The sequence below is a fragment of the Epinephelus lanceolatus genome, chromosome 12 (assembly GCF_041903045.1).
Source record: "Epinephelus lanceolatus isolate andai-2023 chromosome 12, ASM4190304v1, whole genome shotgun sequence".
Lineage (NCBI taxonomy): Eukaryota > Metazoa > Chordata > Actinopteri > Perciformes > Serranidae > Epinephelus > Epinephelus lanceolatus.
Genome location: NC_135745.1, coordinates 40,102,863 through 40,122,675, shown reverse-complemented (window position 1 = coordinate 40,122,675; position 19,813 = coordinate 40,102,863). Strand labels below are relative to the sequence as shown.

Sequence of the window (19,813 nt, the reverse complement as noted above, 5' to 3'; positions counted from 1 at the left end):
GATTGATGAGGTGAATAATCAGTCTGCTAAAGTAGCAGCTACAATGACCAGTTACAGTTTGGATATGTAACATTACCAATACTGCAGAGCTGAATAGACAAAATATTAATAAAACTTCTAAATACGATGATATCGGTTGCCTGAGCCTCTCTGGAAAGACTTTCAGTGAACTCTATCTGTATCAGGGGTCTAGATGCTGAGGCATTTCCTTCCTCTTTTCTGTTTCACCAGCAAGTTATTCTCTTCCTTCATTCAGTCAGCACTGCGATAATATTTTGGACAAATGAGTAAGAGTGTGTGCCACTGCATGCCAGGTTGTTTACACAGTTTTAATCTTGAAATAGGAATGGGTACAAACTACAAGACAGAAACTGATCCTTTTCTTGGTATCTACCCAATTGATGCTAAAATCAATGTTTAAAATAAAAACCTAGTATCTGTAGTATCAATATTTTTGGTATCGATCCAGGTTAGAAAGTTTAACATTTAGGTGTGAAGCTCCTTAAAACATGTTTTAAGATCATAAATACATCTTAGTAACATTATATATTGTAACTCCATCAGCAACGATCAAAGTTAGAGTTAAAAAACACCCATTGTCTCCGTTATTTACAATTGAACTCAAAGAATTATGAGTTTAATACTCAACTAATCTGCTTCATCAGGACTGTTTGGATGTGCTTTAATCAGATTTGACCGACCATTTCCCAAAACTTTACACAGACAAAGAAATCATCAACAGCAGAGACCAGGGGTATGTGTTTGCATGAAAAAGAACATACATCAATCGTTAACAGCCTTCGTCTTTGAAGAGGAAATTATGTCAATGCCTCGATGATCTCATTAATACTGTAGGTAATAGACATAAAATGTTCTGGATTTGCATATTTAGATTTGTAGAAATGGTACATTTCTGTCTGTATTATTAATCAAATAAATGATTATCTTTCTTTTATTTGTTATAAATTTTAATATCTTTTCATTCTACATAAAGTAGCTAGTTTTCGCATTATTTCAAATGGTAAACTTATATATTTGATTCAAGTTTAAACTGGGTAAGGTTTTCTTTTTGCTGGTGATTTAATTAAAGATGAATTAAATAGGCAAAGACTACAGGCCACTGCTTCCAGACAGTATTCCTTGGACTATGCACTGGTTTCCAACCTGGGGTTCCCAAGCCCATTAGGGGAGGTTGTTAGGCCTTCTTGATTTCAAGGGTTGTAAGAAAACTCAATAAACAAATAAGTACAGTAGGCCTTTATCTCATCATATCATTCCTTTCTGTGATGGTATTGCAGTATATAAACTATATACTACAAAATTACTTCTTAACTACTCTAAACTATATTTAAACTATATTAAATTGTTGTATAACGACGATGTCATACTCTGCTCAAAATTAAAATTAATTGTGCAGTTTATCAATTGTTCTGTACTTTTATTGTTAGGCATTGAATATCCATAAAAGATGTAACTTAGTCAGCGGTTCCCAGTTCACTCAATGATAGAAAAGGGGTTCCTTAAGGAAAAAAGTTGGGAACCACTGCCTTAATGTACTTATCTTCAATTTCTTTTCTTTGTTTGACTTTTTTTATGCTGTGAAGTTTGCATGTAGTGGTAGTATTTTCTGACGTGATTTTTTTGAGAGTCGATTTTTAACTTGTCTGCCTCCAAAAAAATAAGATTGTAGATGTTTATTCATGTGATTCGAAGTCCCTAATTTCAAGTCCCCATTTGTTAATGTTTCATAGTGTCAGACATTGAATGTCGCTCTGCCTTGATCAAAGTAAATGGACTGAAAGAGAACAATGGAAATAAATCCAGGACTTTATAGTTATTCCTCTGCAAAAGTCTGGTATGATATTTTATAAATATATTAGAATGCTGTCAAAAAAACCTCATAATATGATCAACAAATGAAGTTTTCAGTGGATTACAGAGTAGACTCATGTGGCGTTTAGGTGTAGTGCGCCCTCAGCGTCGTTTGGTGGCAGCACTGAGACGCCAGTTTGTCTCCGCCCCACACAAATAATCCGACGAAGAAGAAAGCATAAACAAGATAATGCGAAACTTCATGAGGACTGACACTTCGTTTCGATCTTTTCACTGAGAGGGATGGGAGTCCTACCAGGGAGAAACATTTTATGTATACTTTTCTTCATCATACTCCTGTCAGAGGGACATTTTCGATGGGTAAGCGACACGTAACGTCCCTGTTCTCGTGACTAAAACATGACTCAGCTCGGTCTGCTGTTGCTACTGTGATGTTTATCCGAGGCGGCTAGCGAAATTAACACACAGGCTAGCTATTCAGGGTTTCGTCTTATTCTTGCCCAGTGCAAGAATAATCAGTAATTGGCTTAACAGTGGCTCAAACATAAGAGCTAGCAAAAATTCTTGGAAGGTGCAGCAGCCTCGTAACGTTAGCGAAACCGAAAATGGATATCATAAGAGGTTAGCTTTGACATTTCGGGTACATGTTGTATCCTGGAGTCAGAGCCGGGTGGTGAAAGAAGTTTCGAGCTGTCATGTCTTGACGGATTGAAACCTCACATTATTTCAGCTGGGTAATATTATTTAAAGAAGGGCAATAGTGTTTTAGTCAGTGTGAAATGGCTCACAAAACTAGAATGTAAAACACTGAATGTGCAACGTTAGCAAGTTAAACAGCAAGAAGAGCTATTACTTTAATTTGACTGTCACTGTTTGAAGATGTAATGTGTCTTTTATTTTATTTTAATGGGATTTATCAAGTGTACATACAGTGTAGACATAATGACAAAGCATACGAGACTTGACTGTCCATGCGTAAAAAATAAGAGCTAAAATAGTAGTATTAAATATTACGCAAACAAGTAAATACATAAACATTACATGAGATAAGACAACACAATCTTTGGGATGTACCTTGATTATAAACACATATTTAGTTTAATGTTGAACATCAAAGTGTAATACACAAGATCCACCTTCTGTTGTAGTTTTATGGATAATTTAAAGACACCATAAATGATGCCAATCCAGAAAATGTAGGGTATTTCTTGTGACGATGACCAAGACAAAATTTTGACTTTATTTTATAAGGCTTTTATTCAGAGTATTCTTGCTTATTGCATTGTATGCTGGTATGGTCATTCTAAAGTCACCCATAGAAACAAACTGGGGAAACTTGTGGGAAGATCATTGGGAAGAAGCAGACTGATCTGTACCATCTTTATCTGACCAGGCTGACCCAAAAGGCAGACAAGGCCTGCATGGATAATACCCACCCACTCTCAGGGGAATTTAAGCTTCTCCCCTCGGGGCGAGGATACAGACACCCCATTATTAGAACATCAGTCTTCCTATGGCAATTACACAATTAAACAAGGCATGGGCAGGGGTGTGATGTATATAAATTATTAGCCAATGAGCAGTGCATCTTAAGCAAGGGCAAGGTTTTATTGGTTAGACTATTTGTTCTAGACTATTTAGATTATTTTTCTGTGTGTATATATGTAATTTATGTGTGATATGTCTGTGTAATCTATGTGTGTCATCGTATCTACAGAGTAGATGTATGTGTTTACAAAATCCCCCCCAGGGACATTAAAGGTCTTCTAAGTCTAAGTCTAAGATGTAATTTCTAAACAAACCAGAAGCTAACCAGAACACATGTGTCCCTGATCCATCAATTTGATTTGATCAGATTTAGATAATCACTCATTTAGTCCCTCTGCTTCCTCTGACTGCACTGTATGCACCTCTATATTCATGAGGTAAAGCACAGCACAACTGCTTTGAAACTACGCTGAAACATTACATCTGAATGTGATTAATCATTACTGATTCAAGATAAGATATCAGCATCCTGGCTGAAGCAACAAGAATGTGGTACGAGTTAACATATTGATTATTTGCAGACTGCAGTGGATAGGCAGAAAGGATTTTACAGAAGCGTGCGTGTATCATTTCCTTTTGTGGGTTCATACATCAGGTTTCTGTTACATTTATGCACCACTTTAAACGAACCTGTCAGAGTTCTGGTTCTTGCTTAATATAAACACGTATCTTATAGCTAGTGCTGAGTCTTGACCGTTGGCTTTGGAGAAATATTGTAGTTAGAGTACTGGCCTAGTCTGCAGCTTCACTGGGCTCCAACTAACATGCAAATACTGCCCTTGAACTCAATCCCACAAGGCATGTAGGACAGAGTGTGACACTGTGCTTACTCATAAAACAGTTTGTGGAGTAAGTGAATTAACTTCCCCTCCCAACAGAGAACATGTGAGAGCTCTGATGCTGAATAGACAGATGTGGAAAACTTCAACTGCAGAAGCAACATGTTGCAGTAGTATGCAACATTTAGCAGTAGTCATTGTAATCATATGTTATTGTATTTTCTCTTACATATCAGATTTAAAACAATTGTTTCAAGTGCTCGAATTGAACTTGGTTGTAGCCATAACAACAGCGGTTGAATGTTGTTATGTTGCCGTAGAAATCTGACCGCAATTCTCCTTTCTCTGGCCTTCGTTCTTGACGTTGAATGTGGGTTTAGTCAAGATGACGTTGCCTGCTGTGACTTAATTGTATTATAAAGCTCACTCTCTAAATGCAGGCCTGTAAGAAAACATTTTTGCAGAAGTGAAATTTTTATTTTCAGACGTACAAAGCACGAGATATTAGGAAGTGAGTCATGCCTAGAGGTTTAACCTGGCCAAATGTAAAACCTCGAGGTACATAGGTACAGCTTTAACCTCAGGACAGAATTGTTAAGTCCTCTGGAGCAGCCAAAACGAAATCACGTGGTCTGCCGTAGCCTTTAAAAGAACTCTCAGTGTGCTTTGTCTTTGATTTGTTGGCAAGACAGTGTTCATGTCCTCACTAGATAAAAATAAAAGCAGGCTTCTATCAGTAAAAAGCTTCACACTCTGCAAAAATAGATATACTGAATGAAGCAACAACATACTGTAACAAATTTGCTTTATGAACACACTGCACAAATGTTCACTGTGTTTCGCTGTCTGTCTGTCAGGTTGAGGCCCAGCATTGCGTGTGGTATGGTGAGTGTGGGCCTTCTGAAAAGGTGCCCACAAAAAAATATAACTGCAACTACACTGGTCCTCCCCGCGCGCTGGAGACTGAGGGTTATGAACTTCTCACGGTACGTACAGTATCTTGATGCTTTTGTCCCGTTATTGATGACATTTGATGCTCAAACCGATCTTCTACGGTATACTTCTGCTTTCCACTGCAGAAGAAACTGACATAAGTGTATCAAAGTGAAGTCATCCTTTCTGTGTTGACACGCAGGAGCTTTGTCCTGGATACGACTATGGAAACCGAAGCCTCTGCTGTAACACTGACCAGTTGCGCACTCTCAAAGGGAGTCTCCAGCTGCCCCTTCAGTTCCTGTCTCGGTATGCACTGCAGTTACAACATTAACTAACGACGCACATGACATGCTTGGAGGGGCATTCTCATTACCTCTGTGATATCTGAGCACAAAGAATAGGAGTATCTACCCTTTTGAATCTTCTCAGTATATGTGCTGCTTAAATGTTGTTTGACTGGCTCACAGGCCAAATGACTTCACTGCATTTGTTATTGCCTTGTTTTTCCTCTGAGCAACTGTTAGACACTTGTAAACTTCTTTTGTTATTCTGTAAGTTATGCAATGACCCCTTTCCTTGCTTCTCACACTCACTGCATGTGTGTGTGTGCAGGTGTCCCGCCTGTTTCTTCAACCTGATGAACCTCTTCTGTGAGCTGACATGCAGCCCCCACCAGGGTCAGTTTGTGAATGCCACCGAGATCAATGGGACCAATGTGAAGGAAGTGCAGTACTATATTGGACAGACATTTACTAACGGTGAGGTTACAGCTGGATGTTTATTTAGATATGAAAAACAGCTTCACCATCATTCATTGACAGCATGTCACATCAGCAGAGTAAACTTCATCAGTTCCTACTTAAACATGAAGTCATGCTCCTGGTTGTGTAATTCTCGGGGTGACTAACAGTCATAACTGTTGCATGTTTGGTTCAATAAAATTGGGGATAGGCAATTTATTGTCATTGTAATCTTGAGTTTTGCCCTAAAATAATCAAACTGGACTTTTCAGCCATGTACAATGCCTGCAAGGACGTCCAGGCACCATCCAGCAACGTGAAGGCCTTATCACTGCTGTGTGGGAAGGATGCATCTGCCTGCAATGCCACCAACTGGATCCAGTATATGTTCGATATTAACAATGGACAGACTCCCTTTCCTATCATTCCAATATTCTCAGGTAAATCATTTTGTCCTCATGATCCAACTGCAGAAAAATATCCCTGCTCTTCCTTTATGTGAGTTGAATAAATGTTCGTATTGTTAATACACCATGCTTTATTATGCTCCTTCTTTTCTCTAGATGTCCCGGTGTCTGGTTACACTCCCATGAACAACAAGACTTATGCCTGTACAGAGGGCCTGGAGGACGGTTCAGGTCCCTGCTCCTGTCAGGACTGCGCAAAGGCCTGTGGCCCCAAACCTGTACCTCCCCCTCTCCCCCCTCCCTGGACAATCCTTGGTGTCGATGCCATGACTGTCATCATGTGGATCTCTTATACTGCCTTCTTGCTTATCTTTGTCGGAGCTGTCCTGGGGGCTTGGTGTTACAGGTAAACGAGCAATTTCTTTTGCGTGTGGTGTGTTCTGGTATAATTTGTGTGTTTGAATTTGAAGCTTGTTGTAGAAGTTAATATTGACTGGCTTGTGTGGTTCTTTGTGCAAACAGGAAACGGACCATCATGTCTGAGTATGGCCCCATATTGGACAGTAATAACCCACTGTCTCTCAACAGTGATAATCCAGACCAAGGTATTGTAAAGCCTGATAACAAGTGACATTGTCATCTGTCTTTACTGTTTGTTGTGCCACTAATTGCATTGATCTTTAGGTGTACTACATGTAATAACATTGTTGTGTCATTGCTGCGTGACTTAAGCTAACTCCCAGTGTTTCTCCCTTCTTAGTGAATGCATCATGCTGTGAAAAGTTAGGCGAACAATTCGAGAATGCTCTGCGGATCCTCTTCAGCTCCTGGGGTTCCTTCTGTGTGCTGCATCCCTCTGTGGTCATACTGGGCAGCCTGATACTTGTGGTCGCCGCCTCTGGTGGCCTGGTCTACATGCGCATCACCACAGACCCTGTTGAGCTGTGGTCGGCTCCCACCAGCCAGGCTCGTCAAGAGAAGGACTACTTTGACAGCCACTTTGGACCCTTCTTTAGAAATGTGCAGCTCATCATAACCACTCCACTCAATGAAACGTTCATCTACTCCCCATACTTTGGAGGATCTGATGTGCCATTTGGAGCCATACTGGACAAAGACATCCTGCACCAGGTGGGTTAGTGGAAGAGTCGATTCTGAAGATGGATCAGTAGCAGTCTTTTGTGTGTTTTGTATATAGAAGTATTGTTTCTGTCACAAGATTGGATCCAAACTTTGCATGTAAAGAGCAGCTGCAACTCTAGATCTGTGGTTTATTAGTTCTCCTTTCCTTTTCTTTTTTCCACCATTAACCAACCAGGTGCTGGATCTGCAGCTTGACATCGAAAGCATTGTAGCCACATACAAGGGCGAAAACGTCACTCTGAAGGACATCTGCTTGGCTCCACTGGCCCCGTATAATAGCAACTGTACCATCTTGAGTGTCCTCAACTACTTTCAGAACAGCCATGCTGTGCTGGACCACAGCATAGGAGACGATTTCTTTGTCTACGCTGACTATCACAGCCACTTCCTCTACTGTGTCAGGTGATTTTTCTGAATATGGTTCTTTTTCTTTTTTAAAAAATTCAAAAGTTAACCAAGAAGTTAGCGCTCATATGGTCTCAAACTTGTCTTATGCTGGCCTTATGCCAAATCACATTTCAAGCGGTTTCACTATCACAGACACATTTCCGATGTCGGAATAAAATCATGAGTTTTACCTCAGTTGGTGCGCATACAATGTTTGGTGGAAGGCGGTCGTAAAACTCAGTCCGAGCTGTCTTATGTGAGTCTTTTTCTCATCTTGACATTCCCACAAAATCAAACTGTCAATAATATTATAGGTTTTTAGTCTAACAGGAAACAGGAAGCAGCAAACGAGGTAGACAGTAAACATAGAGGGGATTCCACTCCAGGGAGGCACAAGAACGTGAACAAGTCTCGGTTTGCTTGGAATGTGGAAAGGGAGGAGAAACTGGTGGAGTTGTGAAGTGAGCAGGAGTCAGTGTTCAATTTGGCATCTATCTGATCCAGTAACCAGCACTTGTTTTAATGAGGGATCTTTGATAGATTGTAATGATGCCATTTTTTCAGACATACAAAGAAATTTTAATATGTAATATTTCTTAAAGAAAGTTTGGCGTAATATTTTCCACCAGGAGCAGGATGAGAAATAACCTCAAAAGGAATCTAGTTGTAGTCATGCCCCCAATCTTTGGGAAATGTTATAGTGTGTGACTTAAAGCTCATGTTGTCTATAGATGTGAGAGGGTGCCTGACTTTAGTCTTCTCAAAGTCTTCCAGTGTATGGTTGGCAGGTTTAGGAAATGTTGCCATAATTAAAGACTCAGAACTTCTGGAGAATACATCAGTGTCGAAATCGAACACCTGCAGCTCACGAGAATCTATTTTACTCAGACTCTGGCTTCTGCATTTTCTGAGAACTGTTGTGTGTGTCTTCTTGAAATAGCACAATCAGACTTCCTCATTGGTTTTCACACAGCAGTTCTTTATCAGTTATTCTATATCTTCTATATCTCTGCCTGTTATAGTGGCAAAACCAGTACTGATGACCGGCTAAACTAATGATGACTGTTTTTTGTTTGTTGTTTTCTTTCTTCCACAGTGCACCAGCATCCCTCAATGACACCACACTCCTCCACGACCCGTGTTTAGGCACCTTTGGTGGCCCTGTCTTCCCATGGCTGGCCCTCGGGGGTTACGATGGTGAGCTGGATTAACACTTTGAGAGGGCAGTGAACTAGGAAACAGTGGTAGTTTTTATATTTACAGCAGTTAAATGATCTGTTTACAGCCTCTCTGTTGATTATTTTATTGCACAATGGAAAAAAGCTGTTATGGTCACTGAACTCAGCCCAGCGCAGTATTTGCAATATGATCACTTTTGTGTAGCAGTCAGGTTACAAGTGTGTGTTTGATAATATGGATAAAATCAAGAAGAAGAAAAAAAGTCCACCACTTCCTCTGATTATCATGAAAGTTGCCATAGCAACCAGCCACAACCCTTTATCTAAGAGGCAGACATGTTTTTATCTGTGCTGCTTTCGTTCCTCCATCAAAAGGAATGATCACCCATTACTGCCAGTTCAGTAATCATTATTCATGTGGTTGATGACTGAAAATTGTTTCAGTGATCTTAACAACTAATGTGTCTTTTCCCTGCATCACAGAAACCAACTACAACAATGCCACTGCGCTAGTGATCACCTTCCCACTCAACAACTACCTAAACGACTCAGCCCGGCTCGGCAAAGCTCTGGCGTGGGAGAAGGAGTGAGACAACTACCTGTTTCTAAAATTCATTAGAGTTGCAAAAGTCACTGTCATGGTGTCTTCATTTACTTAATGTATTTTTTGTGTGCATTTCAGATTCATCAGCTTCATGAAGAACTTCAAAAACCCCAACCTGACCATAGCCTTTAGTGCCGAGAGGAGTATTGAAGATGAAATAGACAGAGAGAGCGAAAGTGACATCAGCACCGTCGTAGTCAGTTATGCCATTATGTTCATCTACATCTCCTTGGCCCTCGGTCACATCCACAGCTTCAGGAGAGTGATGGTGAGAGAACTAAGCACTTATTTTTTAGCTCTTATGTGTCCGTTACCAGAACAATTTATGTATCATTTGGTCTTCTTATATTCAGTTGAGAAGGAATCCAAAATCAGAAAATGAAAAACAGATGCATTATCTTGTTAGTCATTTATAAATCCAGCTCATCACAATGCCCTGTTTTTTGCACTTTGATTTTATGCTCAAGTCAAAAATGAAAATGAAATAACAGGCAATGGACTGAATTTGATTTTGATCCTTAACGTGTCTGATTTTTGTGACCAGGAAGTTTTATACTTCTTCATGTGTCGAACTTTATAGCCCAACTTTGCAGTAGTTACACTTGGGGAGTGGCAGTTCCCGATTTAATGTAATGATTATGAGCTTGGACAACAACATGACAACTTGACAAAATGCTATGGTTCAACAGAACTAGTTCGACATGTTTGACAACTTCCTGCTACTCAAGCGTAAAAAGGAGCAGCCAAAGGAATGAACATGACTGATCCTCTATCTTTTTTCAGGTGGACTCAAAGATTTCTCTGGGTATAGCAGGTATCCTGATTGTGCTCGGCTCTGTGTCCTCCTCACTGGGGATCTTCAGCTATTTTGGCGTGCCCCTCACCCTCATTGTGATTGAGGTCATTCCTTTCCTCGTGCTGGCTGTTGGAGTGGACAACATCTTTATCATAGTACAGACATATCAGGTAACCTCAGCAACCTGAGTCCATTAAACTGTTCTGTAATTACCCATTAATTTGTCAGTGGTGCTGGTCTTCTTGTATGCTGGTCTCCTTTTAAAAAGAAATCTTACCTTTTTTTGCACACTGCCAAAAAACCCTGATAAACCCGCTGTTTGTATTTCTGAACAGAGGGATGAGCGGATACCCCACGAGGAACTTCACCAGCAGATTGGTCGTATTCTTGGAGACGTAGCCCCCAGCATGTTCCTCTCCTCCTTCTCAGAGACAGTGGCCTTCTTTCTGGGTAAAATACAAATTAATAAACCCCATATGTTCACAGATACTATTCTAAATGATAATATGACACCTTAAATTGCAAAAAAAAAAATCGTAGAAAGATTTTTTTTGTGGACAGGATTGACATAGTTGCTACAAAAAGTGCCATAGTCTCCTGGTGAGTCACATGCTGATTACACTATTGACTTTTTCTTCTGCAGGAGCCCTGTCCAACATGCCCGCAGTGAGGACGTTCTCTCTGTTTGCTGGCTTGGCTGTTTTTATTGATTTCCTGTTGCAGATCAGTTGCTTTGTCAGCTTGCTCGGCTTGGACGCCAGACGACAGGAGGTGAGACACTGGGGGAAATGGTAGTGACATAAATGATGATAGCAGAGAGGTTACACATGGCTGATTGGGAAGTTCACGTATTGTAGGATTTCCTACAGATCAACAGCCCCAACTTAATGCTGTACAAATATGTGACTGAGTGTTAATCCTACTTATCTCTACACCAGCTAATTTACCTGATTGCTCCTCCTCACTGGTTCACTGTTTGCAAAGCTTTGTAATCAGCCAGTGCAGTGATTGTTGAAAAGTTGCTCTTGGGCTTCAGTGACACATTCACTCTCATTCAACACATGATTCAACCTTCACATCAGCTACAGACTTCGTTAACTTGTCAAACGCTGTGCTGTTGTGTTTAAAAGGGGAATCGACTTGACATCTGTTGCTGCGTGAAGCTCTCGGACGGCCAGGAAACAAAGACGGACAGCCTACTCTTCTGTTTTTTCAAGAAAATCTTTGCCCCGTTCATCCTCAAAGAGTGGATGAGACCGATCATAGTAAGTGCTACAGTGACACTTGTATTTTATTTTACTTAACTCGTATTTAATCAGGTAAGGCAACAAGGGAGACCTGGTCGGGACAGTAGCATAAAAAAGTTACAGACAAACAACAATAACCACAAAAAAAAGATATGCATTAAAAGTTGACATATTAAAATACAGACAAACAGTGACAAGTACGAACCAATTCATTCACCATTGTACTTATAAGACCTTTAAAGTGAGGAAGAGAGACCAGTTCTGTTATTATTAAGTCTTTTTGAAGGCTATTCTCAGTAAGACAAGCAGAGCACATAAAACCTTTCTTTCCCATCTCAGTCTGACTCAGATTACATCCTGTGATCTCAGACTGTACCTACAGTCAGATATATGATGGGTGATTACCCAGACTGGCTTTATAAATGAACAAGTACCAATGACTGAGCCTATAGAAGGTTAGAGATCAGCCCTGAAATAAAGCGCACAATAACAAGTGAGGGCTTTACAGTGTTAATATAGTGTGTTGATTTTGTTGGACTCATGCTTCATTGAGTAGAATATAATGCTTGTTGACTATACGATGATTATGTTTTTCTTTTCATCTCACTTGTTTAGGTGGCGGTGTTTGTAGGAATCCTCTCCTTCAGTATTGCTGTGGTGAACAAAGTAGAGATCGGACTGGACCAGAAACTCTCCATGCCTGATGTAAGTGTTCAAAGCTTTCAATAACTGTAGCTGTATAACTGTGTGTTCAGGGATTGCCAGCGCTAGCTCATCAATCATTTGAATTTCTGTGACATAACATTTTTTTGGAAGTCTTCTCCATACAACATGATTAACAGCCTTGGTTTGCTTTCTGTACTCATGGAAGTCTATTTTGAAAATCTCCATCTAGGACTCGTACGTGCTGGACTACTTCAAGAACCTGAGCATGTATCTCCACACCGGAGCTCCAGTGTACTTTGTGGTAGAGGACGGTTTGAACTACAGCACTCCAGAGGGCCAGAATGTTTTGTGTGGAGGAGTGGGCTGCAACAATGACTCTCTAGTCCAGCAGGTCTACGGCGCCTCGCTCATCAGCAACTAGTAAGTCTGAGATGTGAACACATTACATCACAAATGATTGATCGCACAAGACAAAATTTGCATTGAAGATAAAAACTAGAGCTGTACCCAGTGTCATTTTTCTTACATTTCAAGCTTCCATTGAGGTTTTCTGAAAAAGCGACATTAAATCGCGTTCCTCATCACGTTAAATATTGTAGTTATAAAAATGTAGTTTCTGTTGGGTGCTGTTAAATTGCTGCTGGACTGCCCCATCCGTACAAGTGCGAGCTTTCCTTTGTGCAGCAAGCTGGAGAGCAAACTGCTGTTTAATTGTTGTTTTTGAAAGGCTTAACACAAACAAATATGGACTGAAGCAGAATATTTCATCAGATAAAAACATGCTTTGAATTTTGGAAATGATTACATCTATCTGTCCTTTTAATAAACTTTGATTTTTGGGCTTTACAACTCTCCAGAGTTACCAGAAATGTTTGGATCACACAGGTCAGAACAATCCTACGCAGCCAGCGCTGGAATCAAATTCCACATGTAATGCTTATAATATTAATGTAGCCTAATCTTTACTGAAAAAAAGCTGTGCAGCATTTGAATTTAGATTTACACGTTATGAACAAAACCTCAAAGCTTCCAACTTTTTGGTGCAGCCCTGATAAAAACAACAAATGAGCTACATCAAGTTTCTGACAACCTGTGTGAAATATGTTTCATTTTAATGACATTAAACGTCAGTCAGACACACCACAACTTGAATACTTGGGAGTTCAGATCAGGTGAAGGTCATGAAAAGACTCAAGTATTTCTAATCTAATCTGTGGTTATATGATCTGTTCAATTTCTCGTTTCCTTTTGCTTCCAGCACAACCATAGCTTTCACGCCGTCCTCTTGGCTCGACGACTACTTTGACTGGGTGAAACCGCAGTCCACCTGCTGTCGATACTACAACGCCACGGGGGCTTTCTGCAATGCCTCGGGTAACATTTTTATCTAATGTCAACATGCTTTGAACCCTTGTCTCGTGATCCTGGTGTCACAAACTGCTGTTTGACACAAGTTCAGCGTTTTTGCCAGGTTTTCATGCACAATGCAGTGAAACAAAGGGTTTAAGGGCAAAACCACAACAATGTTATTATTGTTCAAGTAATGTGCATTGTGCTTTGCAGAACTTCAAGTCGGGTATATGAATGACTTGTGCAAACTTATTTAAGATTTCAAAAACCAAATTGTTGGTGTGATGATTAATGCAGCAAATTGAGGTATTTCCTTATTAACATTTCCCTGGTTAATAAAATGACTTGTGTACAGTTAAGAGTCACCTGAGTGTCAGTGAGAGATGATTTGAGGAAGTGGGAAGTGAATGAAAGAGAAAGGGAGAAACAATCAAATGGCATAGTTCCTTGACCACATAAATTGCATTAGACAATTCATCTGCATGCAGTTTCAGGAAGGAGATGATATTACCAAAATATTAAAAGAGCCACGGTGATTCAGTATTTAATAAAGTTATATACAATATGATAAAACCTGTACTGTTGATTTTCTGGCTCACAGCGCTGCGAGTGTTTCTTCCTTGTTCTAGTGTTTAAAAGGGTTTTTTTTTTGTTTGTTATTGTGAAACTTTGAGGTCATTTGTTTTCAGTTTGCAGTTTTCTCTCGGAGCAAGTGTGTATATTTTTCCAGCCCCGTTGGTTATATGGGTGAATAAATTCCTGATGTTGTTTTCCAGTGGTAGATCCCTCTTGTCTACACTGTCGGCCTTTGACTCCCAGTGGAAAGCAGCGGCCAGAGGGAGAGGACTTCATGCGGTTTCTGCCCATGTTTCTGTCAGACAATCCAAACATCAAGTGTGGAAAAGGGTATTTTTTTCTGTGTATTTTTATTGAAAACACATGACATGTCACTGACTACTTTCACTTTAACTTCTGTTTCTTTGTCCCGTCACTGTAAGCCAGTATTGTTGTGGTTGGTAATTTTCTCCCTTTTTATCTCCCACACAATGCTCCAGCGGCCATGCAGCCTACGCCACAGCAGTCGATCTGTATCCCAACAACACGGGGGTGGGAGCCACTTACTTCATGACTTACCACACCATCATGAAAGAATCCCCAGACTACATACACGCTTTGAAAATGGCCCGAATCCTGGCGGAAAATATCAGTCAGGCCGTGGACCACAAGGTGTTTGCCTACAGGTCGGTCCTGTTGTACATGTAGTGCTCTCACCTCTGCAGTACATTCTGTATAAATTACATCATCATCATTTGTGACAGGAACAAGGTGTTTCAGCTGCACCCACTGCTTTAAGGTTTCTGTTTGAGTCTGTGATGAAATACTAACTGCTTGTTTTGAAGTCAGTGTTCAAGGGTGTTGGGTGAGGGGTTGATAAGTAGGTCATGGATAAGCAAACAGCAAAGAAAACATTATAAAGGGCTATATAGCTGATGTTCAACCTTGAGTCCTGAAATAATCTTCCTGACCTTGTATCCTATATAACAGGGGTCATGTGACCACTACAGTAAAAATAAAAAATAATCATAGTATATAGTATAAACTGGCCACATGATGTTTTTTTCTAAAACATATTTTCCTCCTTTACAGCGTCTTCTACGTGTTCTACGAGCAGTACCTCACCATCGCGTACGACACAGCTCTGAACCTGAGCGTGTCGCTGGGGGCCATATTTGTGGTGACGACGGTGTTGTTGGGCTTCGAGCTGTGGTCAGCTTTGGTTGTGAGCATTACCATCGCCATGATCCTGGTCAACATGTTCGGTGTCATGTGGCTGTGGAACATCAGCCTCAACGCAGTGTCCCTTGTGAACCTGGTCATGGTGAGAAGCAGCATGAAACACACGGAACATTTACACCTTGATGGGGTGGAAGACCTGAATAATAATGTGAATAAAACAAGATTTATGTAAAGAAAACATCTCTTGAATTGATACAGACGGTTTCAGCTTTTCACGGCATTCATTTTTTAAGTTTTAGCCATTGTTTATATCAGGTATGACAACTTTTTACATGCCAGTTTAATGTCTTCAGTCTGGGAACATGGCAGCATCACTAAAACGTTTCAGCATGGTACAGAAACCAGTTACTTTTAAAGTAAAAATAAAGGTGACTGTTCATTTTCTTTCACTTTCAAATTATAACTTTGTAAAGGCTTGATTAGCTTTTTTGCTCCTATAACTTCTAGGTATATTGAGACATATATTAAAAGTAAATTAATCGATCATATATAGATATAAAAGACATTCGTCACTGAGCTTAGCTGTTGCATAGTATTATATCTGTATTTTGAGAGTGACAGCTTGCACACTATTGTGTATAGAATATTAATGGTGTTTGACAGACTGTGCCTTTAAACTCAGGACTTGTTTATGGTCTGTCTGGTCGTCTGACCCCTCAGGTTTTGTACCCTGAGGTATTTTGTTCTAGCGATGTCACCATGTCCCCTGATGTCACCTCTTACGAACTTTCTTTTTCTCACTGTTAACAACTTGTCCTTGATCTCGGTTATATATATTTATTTCGAGACAACACAACAATTCTAACATTTCCATGTGTTGGTGCCGACTTGTTCCCTGTCCCCTGCTGCAGTGCTGTGGTATCTCGGTGGAGTTCTGCAGTCATATCGTACGAGCTTTTTCCATCAGTGTGAAGAAGAACAGAGTGGAGCGGGCTGAGGAGGCCCTGGCTCACATGGGCAGCTCTGTGAGTCTCACTTTACTTCTTACTTACCTTTCTCAATAGAAGTAAGCTTTTGGAATTGGAGATAAATGTTTGCATGTTTGTAATGTGGATACACAAGCACACAAATATTTCTCTATTATTCTGAGTATGGCCATTTTCCAAATTGGATATTTCAAATGAAGCCTTATTCCAAGTGTAGCATTTCCTGATTAAGACATGTGGGATACGCTGGTGTTATTTGGGTTTTAGGAGCGTTCTTTGAGCATGTGTACAGCGCATTCGGAAAACGTGTCTCAGTTGAGGTTTTTACCGCAGTTTACGACACACAGCCTCTTTCCTGTTTACAGTCAGCTCTGTGCACTGTCATGGATACCGTGTACACGAACCAACTAGACAACAAGGCGGTTGGGTAGAGATGCATGCCCAAAAGTAAAGCCCACATTTCTGGTCAGAAGGAGAAACACACCCAGTTATAAACACTTTCAAAGACCTGGTATGAACAGGTTTTTGGATGTGCAAAAATATATTGCAACGCTGACTTTTTCAAGAAGGTGTTGAAGGAATGAAAGAGGGAAGCTGTGTTCAGCACAGCTGCAAAACTTTAAAAAGAATCTTATTTTGATGCAAAGAAGCAAATTTCCATATTTTGACATGATAAACGACATTGTGCGCTAATTGGAGTAGCATGGCTGTATGTTAACGGTAATTTTAGTGGAATTTTATTGTCATTAACCATGTAAATATTGTCTTTCTTTGGAATACGGATAAAAAACTGAATATTTTGTGCTTGTAAACATAGTCAGTGAGCTTGTAGGGCAGGATAAATCAGTGAGCTTGTAGGGCAGGATAAATCAATGTTTTACAGGGAAAACCTAATTAACTTGACATAAAATCAGTTGTAAAATAATTTGGCTTCTCTAAACATTCATTCTTATTTTGGTCACCATCACATCACACGACATTTAATGACACCGTTTCCTTTTCGCAGGTATTCAGTGGGATCACATTAACAAAGTTCGGAGGCATCCTAATCCTGGCACTTTCCAAGTCGCAGATCTTCCAGGTCTTCTACTTCAGGATGTACTTGGCCATAGTCTTGCTCGGGGCCACGCACGGCCTCATCTTCCTCCCTGTACTGCTCAGTTATATCGGTCAGTAATGTCACAGGTTTTAAGGAAACAACATGATTTATGCACAGATTGAATTTTAAATTAAGTCTAATATATTGTGACTTTTTTTCACAGGTCCCTCAGTGAACAAGGCAAAGGTGTTTGCTGCTAACAAGCGCTACGCTGGTACAGAAAGGGAGCGCCTCCTCAACTACTAGCAGGCTGTTTGGGACCATGAACAATGAACTCTTTGTCTGAAAGGGACTGTGTGGGCGTGAGCGCAAGCCGTTTCTGTGATTACTGACACACTCATCATCATCATCATCATTGCCACTACTATACACGTGTTTAACTCAGGAATATACATGGGAAGAGGAGTGCCAGAGGCCTTGTCCGACTGCAAGCTCATAGATTTTCCTCAGAAGACTTTGGACCCCCCGCCATTCCTCCTCCTCACACTACAGAACAAGCCCGACTGCAGCATTTGAAACATGAGTGACATACCACTGAGACAAAACGCCACTTTGACAGTGTGGAAGTAGGAGAAACACCACCCCCAGCATCAGTTTACAGACAAACTCTCAGTTTCATATGCTATGAGCGATTCTGATTTGGGAAAAGTCAAATGGGTAAAACTGGTCAGTTTTTTCATGTTTTTTAAATATATACCAGGAAAAAAATGTGTGAAAGGAAATTATTTTGAAACGTTTACTTACGTGGGACTTTTGTAGAACTCTCTGATATGATGAATCATCTATTGACTGGAACATGGCACACAGATAACAATAATGATATCATGGGCCCTCATAATACCTGGCATTAACATGAATCACATCCGGGGGGGGTGTCTGCAAACTGTATTGTAAAACAGGCCGGCTAGTGCTACCATTTTCACCTAGCAATAATGCATCTCCTGTGAGGCAGTAATGTCTCAACTTCTGCAAACTGGATTTGAAATATTTGAAGTTTAAGTGCTGTCTTTCAGCTCAAAGGATTGTTGGGCGTGTTTACACCCATGTTGAGAGATGAGACGAGGAATTGAAGCCGCTTTTACTTTTGGGAGTATACATATAATTCCTCTACAATTTCTACTTGACTGTGCATGTTGATAACCTCAGAGCTGAAACCTCACAGTCATTGTTTCATTCAAAAATCAGAATATAAAACAAAACAGTGCAAGTACACGTGCACACTAAACTCTTAAGTGTTGTTGCTCTCCGAACTGCATCCTGCCTTGACTTTTATTTCCACATTGGAAGCTAATTACACGATCCGGTGCAACATTTCATTTTAGAGCTAAATAATGTATCTTAAAGTGTCCTTTTGAAGTGTTTGCATGACTAGATTGTTTGTCCCCTTTGGGTGCTTTTATAAAACAAAACAAAAAACCCTGAGGATACGCGTTGATGCCAGGTGTAAAGGGCGCCGTAATGCTAATAACAGTTTTACACTGAGGTGTAAATGAGATATTTTGCAGTTACTGAACAGAACATTTGTTGCATTAAGAGACTAAGCTTTACATTGAATTGTAAATAGCTTACACAGGACTCATTTGATTTATTCCTTTGTCATCTAGAATACTGTAGAATAACTGGATAATGGTACAGTCTTGAGTTTTTCATTCCACATTTAAGTTATTATTTTTATTTTGTTAACTATTAAAATTTTGTAACCATGCATAACTGTCTTAAAAACCCCTTCTAGTGACGTTGCAAGCAAAGAAATCACTTTGCTTTGAAGGAAATCCAAAAAAGAAGCAGGACAGTGTTCACTTGCATCACCTGCACTTCAGCATGTCTGAGGCTGTAGCTGTAGTCGAGATGATCACTCACCAGGCGGTGTGCTCCCACTGCTTTCATTTGAATCAGGTTGTGACATCAGTGGAAGAGGATGTTAACATTTGTGTATAAAAAGGAACAGTACCATTCCTTGTTTTTAGTTTTTCGGTGTGATTTGTTTCCCACAATGCAGTATTTTATTGTATTTTTTGGTTGTAAGACAGAATTGTGTCGATGAACAACTTAATCCTGGATGTGAGAAATGTTTGACCAACAGACTGACAGAGTTGTAACATGAATAACAGAGAATTGTGCTTGTTAACAGTGCTGTGCATTGACGTGGACAAATCATCCCTGACGCTGAAGAATATGACTGTGGGAAAAGAGACTAAGCCAAGCAATGGAAGACTTTAGTTTTTAACAATTTTAACACATTAAATGGTTCGCAGAAAAGTGTGCGGTGGAGCCTGGTTCTTTGGCAACACTTAATATCATTCATTCATTCATTCATTCATTCATTTTCTGTAACAGTTTATCCTGTTAGGGGGTCGCAGGGGGGGCTGGAGCCTAT

The 19,813-nt window shown here is 40.1% G+C and overlaps 1 protein-coding gene across 1 annotated transcript; it reads left to right on the top strand.

Moving 5' to 3' along the window:
• The first annotated feature begins 2,027 nt into the window (after positions 1-2,027).
• On the top strand, positions 2,028-19,698 carry npc1 (Niemann-Pick disease, type C1). Its single transcript, XM_033651026.2, has 25 exons — positions 2,028-2,193; positions 5,018-5,146; positions 5,296-5,402; positions 5,709-5,854; positions 6,109-6,276; positions 6,400-6,649; positions 6,766-6,848; positions 7,004-7,374; positions 7,562-7,788; positions 8,870-8,970; positions 9,435-9,537; positions 9,634-9,823; positions 10,339-10,521; positions 10,687-10,801; positions 10,995-11,122; positions 11,482-11,616; positions 12,214-12,303; positions 12,494-12,684; positions 13,523-13,638; positions 14,391-14,520; positions 14,670-14,855; positions 15,262-15,493; positions 16,263-16,376; positions 17,344-17,506; positions 17,600-19,698. The coding sequence occupies exons 1-25, from the start codon at positions 2,116-2,118 to the stop codon at positions 17,680-17,682; spliced, it is 3,819 nt and encodes a 1,272-aa protein (XP_033506917.1). The 5' UTR covers positions 2,028-2,115; the 3' UTR covers positions 17,683-19,698.
• Positions 19,699-19,813: the final 115 nt, after the last annotated feature.